We start from the raw sequence: 23661 nt of genomic DNA, 5'->3' as shown, positions 1-23661 counted from the left end.
TAACCTTCTCTCAATATCTACATTGCGCAAACATGAAGATACAATCAATCAAGTTCTGATCGCACCATTATCTCTTTAGATTATAATGGCAGCTGCTATAATAAGGAGTACCAGAAGAGCTTCACTAGACCGGCAACAAGTACAAGAGCTTTATGGCAATGTTAACAAGAGTAGAAACATTAAATTATTATTGGAGTCTATTTTGAATCACTTTGGCCAAGTCAATATCATTGGAGTACTTAACAATGACAAGCTTAACGAAATTTCTGAACAGTTGGCCTGTCTTTTGGCAGCATGTCTGTCACCTGGAAATAAGAACTTCGTGGTTCCTGCAATTTTTTCCCAAAAAGGTGAAATTACAAAAGTAGGGCGAGAAAATGTATTGGATACGAGTCACACCTGTACTTCCGCTCAAGCTGTCACAGATCTTTATGATATTGACAAGCTTATCTAGCTTTTGTTTGATAAGTAAAGGAAAATAATTTGGCTACATTAATACCAGTATAAGTCAAATATGGGTCTTGCATGGTATGGATAGATTAGTTTTTTTTCTCTTTCGGTTATGAGGACGATCTGGAGTAACTGCAGTTGAGGAAAAGTTCTGGTTTGATTATGAGGATATGATGTACGATAATCATAAAAGGGCATGCAAGACATCTATGGAAACACTTTATGCCAAGCTGAATTGCATTGATAAAAAACTGCGGTCTGCAAGCCAAATACATACACACAATCAAACATAAAATATAAACCAAAAAGACAGGGGGTTAAGCTACAATATGGACATGTCTAGATGAAATATTTGGTTACGTAGTCAAGTCTTTTGGAGTACAAGACCAATGTATATCGATTACTCCTCCTCTCCTTGCTTTTGGTCTCTTTAAGTAGTGGGTACCTTTCTGGTTTAAAATAAACGATATAGCCCTAATGTAAATGTGCCTTTTAACTATATTTCCCTACCTCAGCCATATAATTCAGTATAATATTACTCTAAATGCATATCGACTCTTCTTAGTTGCATCACCACTATCCTCCCTACAAACAAACATGCGCACGCACACATAGATACATACATGTACATGCACTTTGTACCCCAATCATTCTATATCTGCAGATCAAACTCAAAGGCTCTTTTTCATATATTTGAGGGACTATAATCGTAGGAAACTTAATATCATCTAAGAAGCCTATCCTGGGAAATGCCACTGATGAAGAAAGAGCCAAAATAAAGCCAAGAAACATGACCAGGTTGTCATATAAACACTTTACTCAACATATCATGTATAGTGCCACCTCCTCCTTCTTCTTCTTATTTTTTAGGGACTTTGAGGCCTCACGGGGTGGCTCTGATATTACAAACTATAAACTTATGTCTTGCACTAATCTCACACATTATTGGTCAAATTTTGTTTCAAAAAGAATCATAAAGAAAAGAATCTTGGCACATGTACAAAAATTATGTTCTTAATGTTTATTGGCAATAAAGAGCTAGTAAGATTTTCTGGCACTTGCTCAACAAAATAAATCTTTTTACAAAGCATATTTTACGTTGTTTCTCTCGAAAAAGCATTTTGTACACAATATTATAGCTGTATATATATTATATTCTATTAATAATAACACGCGGTGGTTATAAGGGTACGTCGTCTCCAAGATGGATGCTGTTATATCCTGTTCGGATATAGCATTTTTAAGCAGTATGCTAAGTAGCTATTTTACTACATATAAATGTATATATATTGGATAATGCACACTATCTGCGTTAAGCGGTATTTACAAAAGTGCATACTCGATATTGTACTTTTTATACTTGGCTCAAGTCATTCTTCCGCTTTGTATTAAAGCGATTTTATTATAGAGATAAATATGGATCGTTAGGGACCAGATGTATTTATTTTTTCTTTTTATAGCAAGTTACATTTAGGTGGTCTCGTAAAATCGAAACTTCGGTCGTCCTTATGATTAGGATATAAAGTATATAATTTGATATTTTGCTCAAAGCTAGTTTGGTTGATCAGTTTGTCAAATACTTTTGACAAAGCAGTACATTATGATGTATAGTGCAACGGGTGGCGGCAATACAAAAACTGTATGCTAAATATACGATTTAAAAAAGTAAAGAAGGGCTCTATCATGATGCCGAATAACAGTAGTGCTTCACACATGCGTCTAAAACTATGTCTTTTTTGTATTTATTTATTTAATTTAAAAAAAAAGGTCTGTAAATCAGAGCTTTATTAATGATCTATGATACCAAGTCAAACATCCTTTCGAGGTCGACAAAACAATAAAAAATGAATTATTTAATTTAATGAAGCATTAAGAGAATAAAACGGGTTTTTACTGAAAGCATAAAATATCAAACTTGGGCTGGGTAAAAAGAGAAGAAAAAAAAAGTCGCCAGTCTTCAACAGCAAATCTGGGAAATATAATATATTATTAGGCTGATTTTTTTATATGTCTGAAGTTGGCCAATGGTTTCGGAAAACAGACTATATGACGTCATCACGCTTCATGGCACAGTTTGCCCTAAAAAAACACTAAGTGTATAAACGTTCAAAGCTTCTCCTCCTCCATACTATTATTTAAGAATGAACGTCTTCGCCCGTTCCGCTCGTGTTGCTGTTGCTGCTGCAAAGCCTGCTCGTTTGGGTAAGACACCGATGATGCAACATAATGTTTTTGTCGTCCAAAAACCAAAAAAAAAGCGCGATCCAGCTCATTGAGTCATTATAGCCAGATTCTACGCTTCTGAGGCTTCCACCACTGACAAGCTTGCTTTGACCTTTGTCCTCCCCCACAAGGTACATACAAAATTAATAATTTAGACATTTTTCTTCTTTTTTTAAAGAATAAGAATAAATGAAAACTAGGATTGAGTTTCTCACAATTGTTTATTGTCCGTGCTTAGGCCATTTACAAGGCTACCAACGTCCAGCAGGTTAACTTGGCTGCCACCTCGGGTGACATGGGTATTCTTGCCAACCATGTCCCCACAATTGAACAATTGAACCCTGGTGTTGTTGAGGTTGTTGAGTCTGCTGAGGTTACAAAGAAGTTCTTTGGTGAGTTATACGACAATAAATGAGTCCAGGACCTTTTACTTTCTTTCTTTTTCTTTTTTCTTTTTTTAAAAAAAATATAATATCTTACTCAAACGTAACTTTTGTTTGTGTTTGTTATGAACTTTTATAGTTTCTGGTGGTTTCGCTACAATCAACCCCGACTCTTCTCTCAACATTAACGCTGTGGAGGCTGCTCCTCTTGAAGACTTCTCGCTCGAGGTATGTTTTTGGTTTGATAAAGAAAAAATTAGAGAGCAATTGAGGAATATTATGGTTGAGACAACAAGATACTGACAAGAGTTGGAAATTTTGGTTGGATAAAATGAATTAGAATGTCCAAGCTGGTCTTGCTGAGGCTCAGCGTGCCCTTGCCGGAAGCGGTTCCGAGGTTGAGAAGGCAGAGGCCAAGATCGAGGTTGAGTTCTACGAGGCTCTTCAGTCTGCCTTGACCAAGTAAACATGGCTCGGTTATATGATCATCTTACATACACACATACGTATATAAGTCTATATATAAAGGTGAAGGAGAAGGAGTAATATACGGCTTTCATTAGAGAAAGAAAAAACCAACCTCGAATTTCAAAATCAAAAAGAATTTAATCTTTTTTGTTTTGTATTAAAAAAATCATTGTAAGAAAAGCTATCACAGTAATGGTACTAGAGTATGGTGCGTGTGTACGTGTATCTAGCTTGATATTGCATCTGTATATTGAATACCATTATTATATTATCCTTTCATCGGATATGTACTCGAGAGAGATGTATAACCGGATGGGGATGGGTTATTAGGTGAAGTGCTCGCTATGTCTTTAAAGCTGGTAAAATAGAGAGTTTTTATTCGAGAATTAAAAGCATATCCAGCAAGGTACTGTTGCTTAGCTATAGAAAATAAAATGTTCTATAATTGTGTATACAATTATGATATATATTTGCATTGATACTCGAATTAACAACACCGGTTTTTGACAAAAAAAGTACACCAATCTTGTAACAATACTATGAAGAATGTGTGTTGATAATTAGTAATAAAATGTAACAACGGCTGACTCAATATTCTCTTCATAACATAGCTCATCAAAGACTTTCGTTTTACTTTATTTTTACTTTCAGTCTTGTATAATAGAGACTTGGTCCGTTCTTTAATGGAATCCGAATGATTCTCTTTGTGTAAATGTTTGCCAGTTAATAAAGACATTTTCTTAGGTCGTTAAAAACTAAATACAATATGGTGCCTTAAACATAGAAGTTTCTCAGGTACTGAAGATATAATGCATTGTATATATCTGTACTACTAATATTCCATAGTAATCGTACAGAGCCATTGTAATAATTCTTGTAATACACTCTACAAGGTCCTTTCTTGAATTCGCACAAAGGGTATCTCTCGGATAATACTAAACTTTATGTTGGTCCAGAAGAAACGTTAATACGCTTAGAGTGAGAAGCACTATACAAGACGCACAATTCGAAAATTTAAGGCACACAATTCGAGAATAGAAGACGCATAGTTAAGAGCCACCAATTGTTATGAACGGATTTTGTTTTTAGATAGACAACACAGAAAAGTATTCTTAGACCATTAAGGATAGTAATAAACATTCTGCCACTATTTTTCTTATATCGTGGACTCTCCCTCTTGTTTAAATATAAAAAAAACTTTGAAAAAGCTTTAACCCAATAGTGCGCCTCATTTTTCGAATTGTGTACCTTACAAATGTGGTTTACTAGAGAGGGTGACTACTTGTTCATTTTTGAAGAAGTTCATGAAAATCATCCAAATGGGGTTTTAATTCTTGATATTCCGTACTTCCTATTTTGGATTGCTTCAAATTTACTCGATTGTTTGCCATTCACCAGCGTACGAGGGAATTGTCGAGGGAATTGCACTGTAGAAAAAAATCTACGAGTATTTGAAACAAGCTGCCTTATTTTGGAAATAAATGGCAGATTTTTGAACACCATCTAGCACTTACCAAGTTTAGAATATCTCTAACCTATTTTGGCTCTAGAGAAATATTTTGAAGATGAAAGTCTCGTCGTCAACCCAGAAAACCATCTTGATTTCCGAATAGAGAGAACTACTTGCTTGATTAAAGAAAAATCAACTAGAGGGTTAAACAAGCCCTATGAACTTTGTACCTTGGATCTGAGCTTATACCAGAAACAGTCATACCTACTGATATTTTTTTTAATGCGAACTTGTGTTTTATTTCCTAAAGTCTTTTTCTTTCTATTTCTTCTCACTATTACTATTGTTGACAAGTCTTTCAGGCTTTACAAAGTACTAACCAATAACATATAGCTTTTAGGCGATAACAATATTAAGCAAGAGATCTATAACAAGACCCTATAACACAAAACATTTTATCAAAGCCTTACAAGATAAGCACACATACACATATTTTATAGATAGAATGATATAGCTATAGCTCTTGTAATGTTAAACGAAACTCCCTTTTTTATTTCTGGCCAAAGCGATATCTAGTAGTTTATAAAGGTATTGATCTTACAATTTAAATTAAACTTTTACTATACTTATTATTTAATTTAAAATTATCATAGTCTTCTTCTTTACATACTTATTCTATCATTCGTCTACTATTTTTTAGTACCCTTTGTTAGAGGCAATGCTATAGATATGAGAAGGCTAAAGAAGAGCCTTATTTTATTACTTTTACTATTAATAAAGTCAAAAAATAAAAATATTTTGCTATAAAACATTAAGTTTGTTGGACCAATTATAAGAAAATTTAAAGTACCTAAAAAGGTATAGATTTACCATATTTAGAGCAATTGATTGGATTAGATGCAAAAACAATCTGAAATCCCACAAATCATATTTGCTAAAGAATCTACGAGCTCGTAGAAACCTACGAGCTCGTAGAAACCTACGAGTCTGAAGTTATAATTTCTTCTATTTTCAGTAATTCTATTGGTTCAAAAATCTTCCCCGACATTTCTACGAGCACGGAGTTATAAATGCTGCCATTTACCACAGTGTTGCATCGAGGGAATTGAAAGAAAAGTTACTTTTCATAGTAATTTATTCGATTCCGAATGGATATATTTGTCAATTCCCTCGACAATTACATGGTGTTTTTGACCATGTAATTGTCGAGGGAATTGACAAATTTTCTAAAATAAGGACTCTGGTTACAAAAAGAAATATACTAAACGACCATACTTTAAAAAGCTCATTTTATATAACCAAAATGAAACAAATAATTAACAAAAAAATAAAAATGGGCAGGGTATTTTAGTAAATATTTAAAAGACAAATTCTGAATAACAATCGGAATCGTATATGATGTGGCTCAATTCCCTCGATGCAATTCCCTCGACAATTCCCTCGTACGCTGGTGAATGGCAGTTATTCATAAATGAGCTCGATTTTGAAGGAAAAGATGTAATTTTCCAACCCAATTTTGAAGAGGCTAAAAATAGTACTGTCTATTTAAGCACTATTTGTATTATAAAACAGAACTCCATATTTGTACGTTTCTCATAATTCAAATTTGAATAGGGGTTTCTGTGATTCAAGTTTTGTAGTTAAAGCTCAGATATTCGATAAAAATGGTAATCTTCAAAAATGAATAGGTAGTCACCCTCTCTACTATCTATTTTTGCCTCAAAATATCAAGTATTTTCTTTATTGTTTTGCTCATGATAAGGCTCAAGTTTGAATTCAATTGACACACACCCTTTACTTATTTCTTTTTCATAGCATATAAATTTAGTATTATCGATATTGCAATGTATTTGGGGTTTCATAGACAAGTACATTATCTTGAAACACAATAAAACCAAGAAAACAAATAGACTAACCATTATACTTTTACTGCATATATATTTAAGACTCTCGGATTAATTGGAGTACGAATTGTGTGTATAGTATTGAGATAGATTAAGGGCAAAATATCTGACCTAGACAACGTGTATAGGTTCCATATTTCAATCTGATCGAATGTTTACAGAGTGGTTTGAAAAACAATATCAGGAAGCTGTTAAATCCAATGAAGAATACGGCATATTTAAGTTCTATTCAAAAATAGTCCACGGCTCTCAAGAAAGCTCTCGGAAACTTTTTTCTTCTTCTTTCTTTTGCTGACAGTATGCATTAGAAAACGTGATATTCGCCAAGTTCATAATAACTAACCTTGGTACTGGTCGATATAATTCGTTAGTTAATGTACTTTAGTTTAAACCATAATGTTCCAATATATTTGTACATTCGAATGAATTTTTTATTTTATTTTATATTTGAAAAACGTAAACCAAAAAGTCTTCCTATTAACTAATTAATTAATTAAGAACAAAGTATAACCCTACAAAAGATTATATGTATATATACTTGTTCATTTTGATTTTTTTAGACTATGTGAAATGGTCAAACCACTTGTATCCTAAGCACTAATCTTATACACCTCTGTGTATAATGTACCTTTGCAAAATGAAAATTAAAAGAAGAAAGATAAACATAAAAGTTACTTATTCTCTTGGAATATCAGCAGCTCTTTAGATTTGTACATTTCTTTAAAAGTTACATATTTCAGCTGTAGCTGCACAGTATTTATTATTAAAAAGTTATCTGTAGCAGTGTCAAGGCTTTATTGCAAGTACAGACTGTAATAATATCTTGGTTCTAAAGTTCTTGGCGAGTAATAGCCGTCTTACTATATAGTCTTTCTATGTCATACGTTAGTGCAGTTTTATTAGAGTCTCATGAATAGATACAATGATGGATTGGCTACAGTTGTTGAAACACAAATTGATTGTTTTCGATATTTAATAAGCTATGTACTTTCCAGTGGACACTTTCCTTTTTTTTATCATGTACTTCATACGCTTGTTTAAGTAAGCACATTAACCGCTTATTAAAGAAAGTTTTGCCTGTAAATTCTTTTTTACTCTCAACATGTCTTAACTGTGCATTAATTTATTTACATTTATAGCAATTTATTCCACTATTTAATCTTTGTTATAACATTTATCAGTAAAAGCAAGATGTATCCGTAATCATCCCACTTTTAATCGCAAGATTTTGTTTATTGAGCCAAACATACACATCATATATATAAGTAGATGCTTTTTTTATATTAAAGCAAATGCATATGTTATTCAGCTGATAATGTACGTATATAGAAAATAGTACAAAAGTGGGGGTGGACATTGTTATTTAAAATAAAATACTGTACATACTGTGTAAGTTGGTTTGACTTTTTTTTATTTTTAATTTACCAAGCATCAGGCCAATGCCAAACCTGGCTGTGCTAAAATGTATAAATATAAAAATACAGCTAGAGTGATTTAATTTTTAAGTACGTGTGCGTGTGCGTGTGCGTGTGTGAAGATGTGCTGCTTCATACGTCTTACACTTTTGTAGATATCTAAGTAAAAGTCCTTATATTTATAAGAATTAAAATAATTGAATACTACAACATAACAAAAGGTTCTTCTTCTTTTGCGTATTATTTATTTAGCTGTTAAATTAATTAAACGTTAAAGTCTTATAGAGAAGAGACAAGAAATAATGACTATGATAAAGTCAAACGAATAAAATACAAAATAAATAAATAAATAAATAAAATCAAAAAATTAAATCCAAAAAAAAACATGACAAATATATATGCCCATAAGATAATAGAAGAAGAATATAAAAAAAAACAGGTCCGATTGACCGTTTATACTCCTAGCAACTTCTTCATCTCATATAATCGTCTCTGGAGCTCTTCTCGTTCATTCTCGCTTTCTGCGTATCGCATCTTCATATCAATAAGGGTAAGCTCCGCGTTGGACAACTCGTCCTCGAGAACAGAGTTTCTCTGTACCAAGGACGCATTCTGTTCACACAACCCTTCAAATTCGCTTGTCGATCTCGACTCAACCTTGGACGGCAAAGCCTTGATCTCTTCTTTGAGAGAAACTACCAGAGACTTCAGAGTGCCCTCTTCTTCCTTTAGGGCAGTCAGATTATCTTTGCTGTCATCCAATTGTCTCTTTATCTCAATGTCATCCTGCTGATACTTGGCCGCTTCTAATTCTAGTTCTCTGGTCTGTTTTCTAAGCGCAGTGTTAGTTCGCTGGAGTTCCTCCAGAACTCTGGCATTTGCGGCTTCTTTGACAGATTGAGTCTTGTGATCCTTTTCCAACTGAGCCAATCTTCGACTAGGAATCTCGAGTACACCCGCATCATCCACAAGGCGACGATCATCATCCTATAAAGGAATTTATATATATATATATAAATATTACAGCGTTAAAAAAGCGTTGTGTACTAACCTTGTATTTCTCAAATAATCCGTTCTTCAAAAAGTCCAAAAGATGTTCAAAGTCTAGGCCGAGAATGACGGCTTGATTATGCTTCAAAAGAGCAATTGAAAATTTAAATATCGACACAATGCCTTCTGCTAACAAAACGTCATATATCCGGTAAACCAAATTGAGCGGGAACTTGTAGGCAAAAAGTGTCATAAACCACTGAGAGGCATACATGGTCGATCCTACACCCTGTTGCTCGAGATGGCGTGACACATGAGGCAGGTGCTCCGCAACAAGTGCCTCGAACTGAAATAATCTCATGTGTAACCCTTCCATGTCTGGAGTAAAATGACCACGTAGACTGTGTTTACTCATTAACTGAACAAGAACAGAAAATGCTTCTTCATCTGGCATCTGTAGCGTAAAATAGATAAAAATGAAGTTAATAATACATTAGCAGCTATACTTGCTTTCAGATACTTACGTTGAGTAGCAGAGGTCCAACAATAAATGCAAGGCCTTGACAGTATCCAACTTCTTGGTCATACATACTATAGGCACGCACAACATTATAAAGCCCTTCCTGACCAAGACCATCACGTTCTTTGAAGAAGGTATGGCCTGGAAAGGTGCGGGCCAGATCACGCTGAATCATCTTTTCATAAGGGCTTGACTTCTTGAGAAGATTCATATACTGTGTTTCAAGATCAAGTTCCTTTGTCTCGGCTAGTAATTGCCAGACCATGCCTCGAAGTGAAGGAGGAATACCACGTCGAACATTACTGATTAGTAACGGCTGGTTCTTTGAGGCCTGCTCAAAATCACATATCGCAAACGCCCAAAAGTCTGCCAAAATCCATGTGTTTATATATACATATATACATATATAAAGAAATAAAATAATTGAGAATAAATTAATATAAGCAAAGCATATACTACATACCCCAATCATAATCATCGCCCTTATTGTGGAGAGAGAGACTCTTGCGGATAGTTTGTCTTTTGAGATTGAGAATTATTTGAGCCTTTGGATCGTTTACATTGGCACTATTGAGCTGTTCCATTTGAGCCAATAACAGCTCCGAGTGCCCAGGATGTTGGGCAATACTTTGTGGACGTGACATGCGCTTTTGCTGGCGGATTGCATATGATTGAGAGGGACGTTGGATGGGGGCCTTGGAAATTTTTAATGTTGGTGTTGGTAATGGGGTCTGTTTTGCTTGTGATGGGGATTGCGATGATGATAATGACGAAGATGGTGTAAGTGTAGGCTTTGGTATGACGGAGGATGTAGAGTTTGTAGATATTAAAGATGACATGCTTGATTGGGATAGACTGCGTGCAGATGAACTTTTGAAAGAGGACCAGAAGCCAAATATGCTACGTGTGGTGGGTATACTAGGTTCAGTGGCGACACTACTATTGCTGTTTCGCCGACTGCTTATAGAAGATGAGTTTCGTGGAGTTTGAGACTTTTCTGGGGAACACGAGTCATTTGTCTCTGTAGCCCAGATTGAATCAGTTGTAGTGGTATTGGTGGTATTGTTGGTTATGGTAGTAGTGGTAGTCATGGTAGCATTTCTAGTGAGCTTTGGAAGATTGGTAAATACCGGGGTACTTGCAGACTTGAAGAGAGAAAAGTTTCCAGGTTTGGGTTGAATCTTCATAGCTTGCTGAACTGGTGTATTGTCCGGCTGTATGTCATTCAAATAAGATACAGCGCTTGAACTTGAAGATGAACTTGAGTCTACACTGCTTGGCTGAATAATTACAGAGGGTATGTCAGGTACGTTGGTTGATTGAGGAGAGCAGGCACGGTAGTCTTCGGATGGAATACTGCTCTTAGCATGAGGTGATCCAGGGGGTGTGGTGGCAGCAGTATCAGCTGAGTCACTTCTGTTTGTAGCCATCGATATATTAAAATAAAAATCAGACCTATCATCAGAGGAGGATACTGACGAAGATGTTGAACGAAGAGTATTGGCTTTGCTATCCTGATTCATTTTCACAGACATTTCTTCGTCTTCTTCTTCTATGATATCAAAGGCATTTGAATGCAGTGATCGAACCATAAATGTATCGTCAGTAATAAGACTCTGGTGGCTAATTTGGTTTACTGGGGTATCAAGATTTAAGGTGGAATTGGAACTACTGCTAATACTGTCGATTGATTCTTTGTCTGCACTCAAAAAATAAATAAAAGGATTACTTTTTTTTATCAGGGGAAGGTATTTATCTTTATGATTTATTTTTATGTACATTTATACATTATATATTATATATATATATGTATGTATGTATGTAGAGAGAGAAAGAGAAAGGGAAAGCGGGCGAAAGGGACAGGCCTACATTTATGGTTAATTCTTACCGTTTTGTTTCCCGAGATTCAAATACGCTTTAGCTGGTTGGCCGATGAATTGTGACATGCGCTTTTTTTCCTCATTATATTCAGAGTCGGTGGTGTCATCGTCAAACTCATCATCTGTTTTGACCTGAACAATGCAGCCAATATGATCTTCAAATTGGGATTTTTCTGGGTGATCGAATGCATCGACTGCAGCACAGTATTCATCTTCTTCTAATGAGTCTGATGATTCGTATGCCTCTGAGCTATCCGTATAAACAGAAGAGCCTTCTGCGTCCACATCAGCATCGTCGGCCGAGGGGTAGGATGATAAGGTGGTTGTCTTGTTTGGGTTGCACTGCCTTAGGGTTTGGTCACTTTGATCTTTGTGTAGTTCATGACCGACAATCGGTATAGAAGGAAGTGTGGTGTTTGGAATATCCATTTGGTTTGTCTGCAATGAGCCGCGCGAAAGAGACAGGGACACACCAAGGTTGCAATTCAGATATTGAGGATGGGTGTACAAAGCTCCTTCCATATTAAGTCCAATCGTGGAACGCGGCAATCGAACTTACAGTTGGAGTTTTTTTTTTGTTTTTTTTTGTTTTTTGTTTTTTGTTTTTTTTAGTGATGTCTATAATGCGCTATAGCTCTTATATATATATTGATACTGCTTCTCGTTTTGTAACCAAGTAACCAAGTAACCAAGGGAACAAAGATTAAGTTTTTTTTTTTTTTTTTTTTTTTTTTTGCTTTGACGTGTTGAATATCCGCACATCACTTTAACACGCTTGGGTTTTGATCTCTGAGAAAAAGCATCGATTTGCTCTCGGAGTCAACACTATTTTTGGCATTATGAAGTTGACGGTGAATGAAGATTGACTATATTCTTGGTTGTGTTGCAGTAATCTTTCGTAGACGATACTTAATTTTCTATGTAATTTCTTAAAGCTCGACAGAGATAAGCATATGTCACTCTCTAAAAGTAATTTATTAATCTATTAATTTATTAATGAAAAAAAAAAACATTAATAGGTTGGATAATTTCTCAAGAATAAGAAATTAATAGGAATAATGATAATGATAGAAATATCAATATCATGTGTGGTACAGGTAGTTTTTTGTTAGACTACTGGATATTTACTTACATAAAAACTACTTTCAAACACTCGAATTGTTGTAAAGTCAATATCTGATATTTGTACATCTTTATCCTACAATCTTTGAATACTGATAGTAGTTCTATATACACAGCTAATGGTTTTTTTTCTTTTGAACACAAAACAAAAGATTAAATGAATTTGGTTTGGATGACATCGTATTGGGTTATATTACTATAATATATATATTACTTATTTTTTTAAAAAAACATTGAAAACACACACAAATATGTATATTGAATATTTAATAATAGTACTTTTTCCAAACATATAGTGTATTTTTCTTATAATCAGGAAGAATTATTGGACTCCAATATTTTTTTCAAAAGGCAAAAACTTTGTTGGAAATGTCAATACAAAAAAACCGTCGCTCATGGACACAGAGAAAGTGTTTCTGAAAAGATTTTTAAGGAGCCAAAGGCTCTGTTTTATTGGGTGAAGCTTTACACTACTAAGTAATAAAGGTGGTCACAGCTTGTTTTTGGGTTTTCTAATTTTCTAATTGTTTTTGTGATTTTGTTTTATATGTGAAAGTAGTATGGGAGGGGGACAGAAACTAAATTGACCCATGGTCAAGAGCGATCTCGTTCCGGAGTCGGTTAAGGAGGATATGAGTGGTAGACAAGGTGGCAGATGGGATAAAAGGAACTTGATCAAATACAAAGAGCCAGTGGTGTTGCCATATAGCCAGTAGTGTGCACCCGAAGATGGAGGCGGATGAGAGAGTAGTGTCCTTGGAGGGCGGGAAGTTGAGGAGGTAGAAACAAGAGTGAATTGAGTCAGAAGTGATGGGAAAGGCGAACAAAGTGGTCCAGATGGAAGACCAGACCGCAAGCTTGGCAGGGCAGTCGAACAGAAAGTGAGTTTGCAAATCCAAGTCCCCAGAGCACATGGCGCAAGTGGGGTCAGGGAAAGCCAGTGGTATTTGGAAGTGTAGGTGAGAACGGCAGGGTATCTTCTTATGCCAAGTGCAGTACCACACGTTGCGTGCGCTGTGGGGGAGGGGGATCGACCACCAGCGATGAAGAGAGCGGGAAGAGATAGTGGGGACAATGGAACGAGTGGGACTAGGGTGGAATTTGCATAGGGAACGGAAATCCTTGAGGGCGAGCAGTGGCCAAGCAGAGCCAGGGACAAGTCCATCAAGAAAAGGTTGGACATCAATGGACGAACCAGTGGGCAAGGTGAGGGAAGGATAGCAGATGGCAAGGATGTTGGCGGGGATCATTGCTCGGTGAAGAAGAAGATGTATGAGGAGTGAGCAAGTGTAAATCCTTTCAAAGAAGCAATGGAGGACTATCGGTCAATGGGGGATGCGATGGAGGGGGCGTGGTGCAAGAACTGCGTGGCGGCAATCCACCTTGTAAGCATCAGATACCCGGAGATCTCACCAAGTGGATGGGAAGGTGGGACAGTTGGGGGGGGGGGGGGGGGGGACTAAAGACACGGCTGAGAGAGGAAGAGAGAGACAGGTAGGTAGGTTGACAGTAACGGCTGTGAAGTCGTGTGGAAGAATGTCAATTGCAGCAAAAATAGTATGTAATGGAGAGTTATAATCCCGTTGATGGGGTGAGTGGAGGGGTGGGAAAAGAAGAGGAAGAAGTGGATGTTCAGAGTGAGAGTGAAGGCGAAGTAAAAAGGAAAACCAGGGAGGAACCAAACCAGATGGTCGCTGGGGGGAAAGGATCCGACAACAAAGCCAATGCAGTTGTAGGGCGGCTTGCTGGACTTGAGGATCGAGGATTCCTAGGCCGCTGCGACTGAGAGGTTGGCAGAGTGTGGCAAGAGATATGGGAGGAAAGGTATGATACTGGAGGAATTTACTCATTATGGAGCGGAGATGATGGAAGAACGACATGGGTACTGTGGTAACTCATAAGACATGCCACAGTTTCGAGAGAACCAGAGTGTTGAGAACGGTAGCCCATCCACAGATGAAGAGGGACCTAGAGTGGTGGATGTGGCATCCTGTCTCAATTTTGGACAGCAACATCTCGCAAAAGGAGGTTTGTTGTGGCAGCAATTGTATCAGGGGGAAGCCCAGGTAGCATAGAGGAATGGGAGAGGATTGGTTGGACCAGGCAGTGATGTCGAATCGGTGAAGAAGTGGAGGCCAATCTGGGAGGGGGCGACCAGACAGAGAAAAAGCTTCAGTTTTGTGGAGGTTGATACGAGCATTAGAGGCATGCGAGTAGGTGATGAGATGATGATGGAGGTGGTGGAGGTGATTGGCGTCGGGAAGAAAAGCAAGGAGGTCGTCCGCATAGGCCAGAAGTTTGACAGTGGGTGGGGGTACCAGGGAGGGGATAGAAGCCAGAGAGAAGCCTTGGAAAGAGGGGTCGTGGATGATGCGACGCAGCAGAGGTTCGAATGCAAGGTTGAACAACACTGGTGATAAGGGGTCGCCCTGCCAGAGTCCGCGAGCTTGGGTGAATGGTCTGGTCAGGTGGCCATTGACATTGATCTGGATCTGGGTTGAGAAGAAAAGCTGAGAGATGCAAGTGACAAGAGAACGGGAAAAGTTAAAATGGAGAAGAGTTTGATGAAGATAGTCAGGGTGTACTCGGTTGTACGCCTTCTCTTGATCCAAAAGTAAGCCTACACCAGCAGAGTCGTCTTGTTTAGCCTGAGACATGACTAGTTTAGCAAGCATCCCGTTGTCTGCAATAAAGCAGCCCTGGACAAAACCGGTCTGGAAGGGAGAGATAAGGGAAGAGGCGGCCAGCATCATGCGGTTGTTGATGAGACAAGTGAAGGCTTTAGCATCAGTGTTGATGAGTGCAATAGGCCGCCAATTTCGAAGGGAGGCGAGATCACCTTTCTTGGGGAGGAGGTAGACGCTGGTGAATAGCCAGGACTGGGGGAACACGCCAAGAGCAAGACCATCGTTGTAGACTCGAAGGGTCAACTGTGCGCAGGCTGGATGTGCCATGATCAATCGTAGTATCTTGTATGGGAGTCCATCAGGACCAGGGCTGCTGGAATTGGGGGCACAGCTAGCCCCAGCTTGAATGTCAGAGAGTGCGAGAGATAGAAGTAGAGAGGCAGAGGTAGTCTCAGACAGATGAAGGGAGGGTGGTAGATGGGTGAGTAGGTCGTCAATTACAGTTTGTGAAGGAGCGTCGGAGGTGTATAGGTCCTGGTAAAAGGTTGTGGCAGCGTCGGTGAGGTCCTCTTTGGAGGTGGAGAGTGTATCCGTAGTGGGGTGTCGAAGACTGGTGATGGTCGTGTGGGCTTAACAGTTGGTGATAGTACATTTCAGAAAACCAGCCAAAGTTTCACCTTGTTTGCACCAGTGTCTCCCAGCTCGAAGTGTGAGAATTTCGATGCGTTCCTGTTGGATTTGTTGGATTTGATGTTTGACAATGGGAAGTTGGAAGTTCTGGGAGGGTTGGTGGCGAAATCTGTGAATCAGGTGGTCACGTTTACTTTGCAACTTGACTTCCAGTGTAGTGAGGGAGAGGTGGGATTTGTGAGAGAAAGAGTGAGTGAAACGAGCCACTTCCTGTTTGAGGAGATCCCATTGGATTTGTGGGGAGGAGTTATAGGGGAGAGTTGGGACAAAAGAGGTCAGACAACAAGAGAGGGCGGAACAGAAGGATGGATTGTGAGCTAGACGCGGATTGGCACACCACAGGCCTTTGCCAATGTTGGAGAGGGTGGGAAAGCGAAGACAAGTCTGGACAAGGCAATGATCAGTCCATAGTGGCTGCATGTAAGTGACTGTGGAAGAGCCATAACAATGAGCAAGGTCGGTAGAGGCGTAGATGTAATCAATGGTGGATGAGGACATGTCACGGTGGAAGGTGGGCATTGGTGCCAAGAGCGAGGGGGTAATGCAATCGACAAGAGTATTCAACACGAACTGTAGCCAAGGCTTCAGAGCTAAACGGGCCCTGGGGGCTGCAGCGCGGGAGGCGTAGTTGAAATCCCCAAGCATTAGGAATTGAGAAGGTTTAGAAGGGACCAGGTTGGGGGAAGACAGAAGAGATGTAAGGAAGTCATAGCGAGGGTGGACGGTGGCCGGTGCATACAGAACACAAACACAAAAAGGAGAGAACAAATTGGAGGGGTGAACAACAGTGGCTGTGATGCATCAGCCACACAAAGAGAAAAGGGGATCAGTGAAGGATAAAAAAGGCGACAGGGAAGCCAGTCCGCAGTGGGGAGACCACAAGGAATCTTTGGCTTGAAATTGTAGGGTGAACGTTTGTTGGAGGTCTTCTGTGTGGGCATGGGTTTCCTGCAAGGCTAGGATATCTAGGGTGAGTGAGCAAAGGTAGTGTATAAAATGGGATCGAGTTTGAGAGTTGCCAGATTTGACAAGCCCTCAACAGTTCAGAGTGGCAATGTTAACCATAATTGGGGAGTAGTGGTATCCTCCATTTCGTTGTTGGAGGAGGGGGTGCTGTCAGCATCACTGAAGGTGCTTTCGTGAAATTCTTTGTCAAGGATGGTGGGACTGGAACCGGAGCCCTCTGGGATTAAGGCAGTCTGCAGGTTGTGGTAAAGAGGAGTGGACGGGGGATTGGCGGGGTTGGTGTCAGATTTCTCCTGAGTTTGAGCCACGTGAGATTCGGCTGCCTTGAAGATTTCAGCGAGTACCACGAAAGGATTGGCGGTTTCTACGCCAGGGGATGCGCGTGTAGCGTAGGTGCGCTTTGGTTGGGTTGTCTTGGAGAGGGACGTTGTCAGAGGTTTTTCTGTCTTAGATTGGGATGCAGAGTCAGGGTGTGGGGCTGGGGGAGGTGGTGGGTGGGTCTTTGGGTCTTGGGCAGACAAAATAGTCCTAGGTAGTTTCCGGGAGCGTTTGGACAGTCTGGATTCTGTAGCAGGTGTTTGTGGACATGTGTTTTGAAGGTGACCGGTTTCATGGCAGGTAAAACATTTGCGGGAGTCTTGGGGGCGGATAGGACAGGCTTCGATGTTGTGGCTCATGGCATGGCAATACATGCAGTGAGAACCCATGCGTGTCCATGTAGCCAGGAAATGGGTGGAGTCGGAGGTGGGGATCTTGTACGATAAGGGGAGAAGCGATGTTGTGGGTGTTGGGGGTCGTTCGATGTAGGCGTATCCAGTGCTATCAAAGCAACTGCGACGAAGATAGATGCCAATTTCGTGGATAATACCATACTTGGCAAGGCTGTCCTTAATGAGTTGTTCAAGGTCTTGACAAGGGAGGAAGGGGAGATTTGTGAGGTAGAGGTGAAGAGTTTTGGTACCAGTAGATATTCCTTGGGAAGGGAAAAACCGTTCATCATTGACCAGGAAGCCTTTGGAGCAAATGTCCAGACATGTAGTAGAGTCGGTAAGATGCATCTCATGCATTGTAGATTGTTTGGATGGGAAAGACACACCAATAATCTTGTTGGCGGGGACAGAGCCGAGAAGTGAGTCCTAGAAAGCATCTTCTTGGGGAGTGCCAACTGGGGGGTTGAAGAAAATAGAGTGGGATGTGGTGCTTTCATGCCAAACATGAGAGGGCGAGGCAGGGAGGGTGGAAAACAGGATGGATGCGACCTGAGTGGGTTTGGTGGATGCGGTTTGAGCATATGATGGTAGTGGTGGATTAGTAGCTATGGGATTAGCGTTGGGTCGACCTATTGTGGAGTTGGACCCCTGAGGGGGGTCCGAGTCTTTAACGGGAAGAGCCATGTATTTCTGAAAAGAACTGTGTGAGCAGCTTGTTTGTAGTGACATTTCCAACAAAGTTTTTGACTTTTGAAAAAGTGCGGTGTTCCAATTTAATAGCAGGGGAAGAGAAATATTGAGACTTGAATCTACATCTCTGATAGCATCTCAAGGTAGATGTAGAGAATTATATATCCTAAATTAGTAATTACGTGTAACATGCGGAGTATAAACCACGTTTTTGGATGTGACAGCTGTCTATCAAGACTGCCCTGAAAACACTTCTTTTACTTTTACCAAAATAAATTCTTAAAAATGGGTTGTAAAAACACTCACTCTATCCTTACTTCTAAAATGGCTCAAAGAGAGGGTGGAAAATTCTGCGCCAAGTCTTCAATTATTACTATTGATGCAGAAAAGGAAGCTGGAGAAAAGGAACCTGTTGAAGATCAACCTGTAGAAGAGTACGACTGGGAGCTCTTGGATTTAGATACGGATACAATGATTGCTGCGTACTATAATAGCTTTCTGACATGGAGACCAGACGCAGAAAAAAAATTGTGTGGACTCTACAGAGGAGACTCGAGATCATCAATTATGCGCAACAAGAGAAAAATGAAAGAAGAGCTTGAGGCAAATAAAGACAAGAAGGTCAGAACGCTTGCTGATTTCGGTTTCTCAGTTCCTGTTGCACCAGTTTCGCCTATAACAGAAGCATTAACTGTATACAAGCAATTGAAAGATGAGAAACTTGAAGAGATTTGTGAAGCTTATGAGAAAATCTCTGAGATGATAAAGCCTCCAGTCAGTTCAGATAGCGAGTTGGGCAAGTTTGCTTTGTTTGAAGTAAGAAAACACATTGCTGTGAAAGAGTATTTCTGACGCCTCTTGAACAATTGCAAGAAAATTGAGGCATCTGAAAAAGCAGCAGAGATTTTTTGGACAACACCTTCCAAGTACCGTGAAGAGGCTGTCTGCGGTTGGGTCAAAGAATTTCTTCAGTTTGGCAAAATTTCTGAACATCAACAGGGCAAGCATGCCAAGCAGTCTTCAATTGTAGACGATGAAGACCTTAAAAAGAAAGTAATCGTTTGGCTTCGTACTCAAAAAGCAGAAAGACGAACTGTTGTGGATTTGAAAAAGTATCTCAATGAAATGCTTTTTCCATCATGCCTTGGTGTAAAAGACAACGTGGCCATAAGCACAGCATGGAAATGCATGAGAGCTTGGGGGTACGTCCACCGCAAGAACAACCAGGACGTATATTATGATGGACATGAAAGACAAGACCTTATTCAGTATTGCCATGCTTGGGCAATGCGAATGATAGGATACAAACAATGTCTGTCAGACTTTACTGGGGAAGATGAAGAAATTGAGATGACCCCTCTTCTTTTGGAGAACCAGAAGAAGCTGGTTATGGTGACCCATGACGAGTCCACCTTTTATGCCCATGATGAAAAGGTGGACATGTGGCTTGAAGAAGGTGAAAGCCACATCCGCAAAAAAGGTCAGGGAAGATCTCTGATGGTCAGCGAGTTCCAGTGTGCTTGTCATGGCTGTTGTAGATGAGTATTGACTACTGATGTAATTGAGAATAAGTCTGAAGGAAATAATATAAGGCCTCAGCTATTCCAGTCAAAGGTGTCTACCAATTACTTTATTATTTAACACACAGGTTTAGCATGCATGATAGTGATTATATTTCATATGATGATATCACCATAATATGTGATACATCAGTGAATTATTATAAGCATAATTACAACTCATAAACACATTTACTTTCGATATTAATACTTTATTGGGACTACACACATTTATATAATTAATCATACATTAATTATCTCAAGATCACGTTGCTCTGATTAAGGCTCAGATAGGATCAATTACCTGACCCCAGTCATATAATTTTTCTGATCCAAAATAATATAAATAGCAGTAGTAGTTCAGTGTAGGAACCTGGTCAAACTTTGATACAAAATCCTTTCTCAATAAACAAAACCTACACAAGTTCTCCCGAATCTTCGTTCCTAATCTAAAATCTTCAATTCTTCCTCTTAAAAACTTCTTCAACTTCAACCACCACAACAATGGCACTATGTGAGTGAAGGGATGGGTCTCCTGCAGAATATTTAACGTTGGGGTAGCATATGACAGTTACTGGACAAGCAAAGACATGCTTGACCAGCTGAAGAACCATGCTATCCCTCTGTTCGAAAGCTTGCATGAGGGGTGCACCGGTGTCTTTATTTTCAACCAAAGCAGCAACCACAAAGCATATGCCACAGATGCCTTGGTTGCCACCTGCATGGTTCTAAAGCCAAAGGTCGTTTCTGAAAATGACAAGTTCATTTTCAAAGATACAACGTTTTTGAGGGATAGACGTATCATCCCTCAATCGTTTTATGAGACAGTCTTTGAAGCTGGAAGGAAAGGAAAGGGGCCAGTGGAGAAGAGACAGTTTGTTGGCATCCAGCGGATCCTTCAGGAGTGTGGACTGTGGATGGAACTGGATCCATCCAATCTTTCTAGAAGATAGAGAATGAACTGCAATGGAGAAGAAGCAGAGAACCACTGTTGCTGTGCCCGCCACCTCTTGGACTCTCAGCCCGACTTTTCTGGACAGAAGACAGCTATTCAAGAGGTGGTGGAAGAGGCAGGTCACATATTTGAGCTGTACCCCAAGTTCCATTGTGAATGCAATTGGATCGAGTGTTACTGGGGTGCAGCCAAATGTGTGGCTCACCTAAACTGCGATTATTCTTTTAAGTCATTAGAAAAGAATCTCCCGTCTTTCTTGGACAGTGCCTCTCCTGTGGCTGGTTCTTCTTCCATGATCAGGAGATTTTATAAAAAAAACTTGGAGATATATTGAAGCTTACAGCAAGTTTTTGGATGCTAAGGATGCTGATGCTGAGGTGAAGAAATTCATCTCAAGAATCAGTAAATCTCACCGCAGCATTGGTATCCATGATTAAAAAAAATAAAAAAAAATAAAAATTTATAATTTATAATATAAAATGCTGTGCCTATGTATAAGTTTCAATATTTCAGCTTTTTTCAAAAACTAGCGGAAATTTAATACTGGTTTTTGTTATCGGTGTTTTAAATGAAAAAATTGACACAAATCCTAAAATTCCTGATTTTAATAAAAATACACTATAGTATTAAAGCTAAACTAGAATATATATTTAATTTAATAGATCATAGTACTGAACAAGATGAGTACTGTATTACTTTGATATTGAAACAATCCCATAAAATTTATTTAACCTATAGTTCTTTGTCAGTTTCAATATATTTCAATTATTTATAATTGTTTACAAGGTATTAAAAGAAAAGAAGGAACGCAAAACTGAAAGTCAAACAATTAACAGTGGTTTACAAAAAAAGCAGATTATATACTTTGTGAGACAAATAAAAACTAAAAAGAAGAATCAGAAAATAATCTGGTAACTTGGTAATATATATATATATATATATATTAAAGCACATTTTACTTTTAATTTTATTTTTTACACTTGGCTTATCTGGACTAAAGGCACCTTTTGCTTAAATCAAAATCATTTGTTTGAAAATTCTACTTACACAAAAGAATGCTTGGACTTCAGAGAATGAATTTCTAATTCAAGAAAATTGTTCTCATAATCAACAAACAATTACTAGTCAATGGTATGGTGATCCAGACACTCAGATGTTGGATTTATCACATATAAGAACATATTCATATTGGGATAGCGTAGCAGCTATCATCTTGTCAGTATAAAATATATATAAACGATTAAGTAATCAGCCCAATAATTATTACAGTTGGTACTGTAGATAATATCTTAAAGATTGTTAAGATAATTATATCATACTGCCGGGTAAACTGTGTCAGATCGATATGAAGCTAATTTAGTAGGAAGTCCTAAAGCTCTAGTGTAAAAGAGAAAAGAATAGCTAAGAGCTAAAGAAGTACGATTTATGACTTGATGTCATAATTGTAACACCGACACTAGTTAAGCAGTAAATACACTCTAATAACCAAATATAGTAAAGGAAGAAAGCCTTAAGAAACTAAGACGTAATGACAAGAGCAGATTGTGTTTTCTTATAAAAAGGGACACTTTTTATTTATGAATAAAGACAACTTAGATACAGTCTCAAAGTATTTCTGTACGTCTCTATTATCAAATATTTTATTTTTCTATTGTTTCATACCTGAAATACCACAAATGGGTATAGCTAAGAACTTTATACTTTAAATATATACAAGCTGCGCTTGCTCTCCGAGGATTCTCTGTTAAGATGAGTAACCATACTATAGATAAAGAAAGAATAACCAATTGGCTAAAGTCTATATAATTGATCTGAAATTTAAAACGTTTATATACACCCATAAAACATTAAGTATACAATATAGGAAAAAAAGAGGTGCTTGTGGAAGTTCAATGGGGGTCCACTCAGGAGGTCGTCCAGGTGCGTGTTTTTCACCTACCCACTTTTTCACCTCCTGCCTGTTATGGATTAATTTATAACTCCATTCTTTAATAAATAGAAAGTCTATATTTCCTGGTATGTCATAAATATTTAACCAAAAATGAGGCTTACATACCAGAAAATAAGAACTTTCATAATTTACTAAGTTACTTTGAAAATTGTTTCAATTTACAGAAGGTTTTTTTTTTAAAAAAAAAAGAAATAATTATATTTTTATTGATTATTTGATTGACGAAAATGTACTTCATATTTATCTTTTAAGGATTGAATGAAACGAAGTAATTGCTGCTGTATGTCATATATATGCTTTGCTTTGCCGTCTGTTGTATACTATGCTAATGTGGCAAGGTCTTGATGCGATTGATGCAGTGTTTGATTTGTTTGAATGCACTGATCAAGGAAAAGGGAGGAACAATTGTTTGTGGTGATAGGTTGAGAGATTGGGATGACATTGTGTTCATAGGTAGGGTTTAAAGGAGTGGTTGAAAAGTGCAAAGAAAAGGCAGTGTGCATTTTTAACAAATGCATATGCTTGCATGTTTTTTGTCTTCTTTCAAAATTGAAACAAGTACATTTCATAATCAGCCTATCTGTAGCCTCAACTACATATGCTGTGTTCTCATTAACAAATGACTGCACTTGCCAGCTACTGTCTTCTGCTGATATTGAAGCAACAATCATTGTTGAGGTATTCGGGATTGTTTATGGGCTAGTATCT

General features: G+C 38.3%; 9 protein-coding genes across 9 annotated transcripts; 4 read left to right on the top strand and 5 right to left on the bottom strand.

Annotated features, from left to right (window-relative positions):
* Positions 1–85: 85 nt before the first annotated feature.
* On the top strand, positions 86–454 carry PHYBLDRAFT_167794 (hypothetical protein; the record flags this gene model as incomplete). The annotated part of the gene is made up of 1 exon (XM_018435722.1): positions 86–454. One exon carries the CDS (start codon positions 86–88, stop codon positions 452–454), a length of 369 nt encoding a protein of 122 aa, XP_018292418.1.
* A 2126-nt stretch (positions 455–2580) lies between these two features.
* Positions 2581–3700, top strand: ATP16_2 (ATP synthase F1 subcomplex delta subunit ATP16). Its single transcript, XM_018429561.1, has 5 exons — positions 2581–2652; positions 2737–2804; positions 2912–3065; positions 3196–3284; positions 3397–3700. Exons 1-5 carry the CDS (start codon positions 2592–2594, stop codon positions 3520–3522), a joined length of 498 nt encoding a protein of 165 aa, XP_018292417.1. The 5' UTR covers positions 2581–2591; the 3' UTR covers positions 3523–3700.
* A 5442-nt stretch (positions 3701–9142) lies between these two features.
* PHYBLDRAFT_3461 (hypothetical protein) lies at positions 9143–10399 on the bottom strand (the record flags this gene model as incomplete). The annotated part of the gene is made up of 4 exons (XM_018440035.1): positions 9143–9280; positions 9345–9737; positions 9808–10169; positions 10267–10399. Coding segments are annotated over 4 exons (1026 nt in total), but the record flags the coding sequence as incomplete, so codon positions are not given.
* Positions 10400–13383: 2984 nt separating this feature from the next.
* Positions 13384–14055, bottom strand: PHYBLDRAFT_67696 (hypothetical protein; the record flags this gene model as incomplete). The annotated part of the gene is made up of 1 exon (XM_018441838.1): positions 13384–14055. One exon carries the CDS (start codon positions 14053–14055, stop codon positions 13384–13386), a length of 672 nt encoding a protein of 223 aa, XP_018292415.1.
* A 75-nt stretch (positions 14056–14130) lies between these two features.
* Positions 14131–14655, bottom strand: PHYBLDRAFT_144825 (hypothetical protein; the record flags this gene model as incomplete). Its single annotated transcript, XM_018431305.1, has 2 exons — positions 14131–14187; positions 14266–14655. The coding sequence occupies 2 exons, from the start codon at positions 14653–14655 to the stop codon at positions 14131–14133; spliced, it is 447 nt and encodes a 148-aa protein (XP_018292414.1).
* Positions 14656–17165: 2510 nt separating this feature from the next.
* PHYBLDRAFT_144823 (CCHC-type zinc finger transcription factor) lies at positions 17166–18482 on the bottom strand (the record flags this gene model as incomplete). Its single annotated transcript, XM_018431304.1, has 2 exons — positions 17166–18224; positions 18303–18482. 2 exons carry the CDS (start codon positions 18480–18482, stop codon positions 17166–17168), a joined length of 1239 nt encoding a protein of 412 aa, XP_018292413.1.
* Positions 18483–19613: 1131 nt separating this feature from the next.
* PHYBLDRAFT_111778 (hypothetical protein) lies at positions 19614–20030 on the top strand (the record flags this gene model as incomplete). The annotated part of the gene is made up of 1 exon (XM_018428238.1): positions 19614–20030. One exon carries the CDS (start codon positions 19614–19616, stop codon positions 20028–20030), a length of 417 nt encoding a protein of 138 aa, XP_018292412.1.
* Positions 20031–20580: 550 nt separating this feature from the next.
* PHYBLDRAFT_101127 (hypothetical protein) lies at positions 20581–21195 on the top strand (the record flags this gene model as incomplete). The annotated part of the gene is made up of 2 exons (XM_018427624.1): positions 20581–20960; positions 21003–21195. Coding segments are annotated over 2 exons (573 nt in total), but the record flags the coding sequence as incomplete, so codon positions are not given.
* A 2078-nt stretch (positions 21196–23273) lies between these two features.
* Positions 23274–23624, bottom strand: PHYBLDRAFT_144821 (hypothetical protein; the record flags this gene model as incomplete). The annotated part of the gene is made up of 1 exon (XM_018431303.1): positions 23274–23624. The coding sequence occupies one exon, from the start codon at positions 23622–23624 to the stop codon at positions 23274–23276; it is 351 nt and encodes a 116-aa protein (XP_018292410.1).
* Positions 23625–23661: the final 37 nt, after the last annotated feature.

This window comes from Phycomyces blakesleeanus (genome assembly GCF_001638985.1).
Source record: "Phycomyces blakesleeanus NRRL 1555(-) unplaced genomic scaffold PHYBLscaffold_9, whole genome shotgun sequence".
Taxonomy (NCBI): Eukaryota; Fungi; Mucoromycota; class Mucoromycetes; order Mucorales; family Phycomycetaceae; genus Phycomyces; species Phycomyces blakesleeanus.
The sequence above is the reverse complement of the archived record's forward strand: the minus strand, read 5'-3'. Positions and strand labels throughout refer to the sequence as shown.

Bases quoted from the DNA above. Each gene is read 5' to 3' on its own strand.
- ATP16_2 (XM_018429561.1), top strand. From the start codon at position 2,592: ATGAACGTCTTCGCCCGTTCCGCTCGTGTTGCTGTTGCTGCTGCAAAG. The intron at 2,805-2,911 runs GTACATACAAAA...GTCCGTGCTTAG, and splicing joins CCTTTGTCCTCCCCCACAAG to GCCATTTACAAGGCTACCAA. The intron at 3,066-3,195 runs GTGAGTTATACG...GAACTTTTATAG, and splicing joins GGTTACAAAGAAGTTCTTTG to TTTCTGGTGGTTTCGCTACA.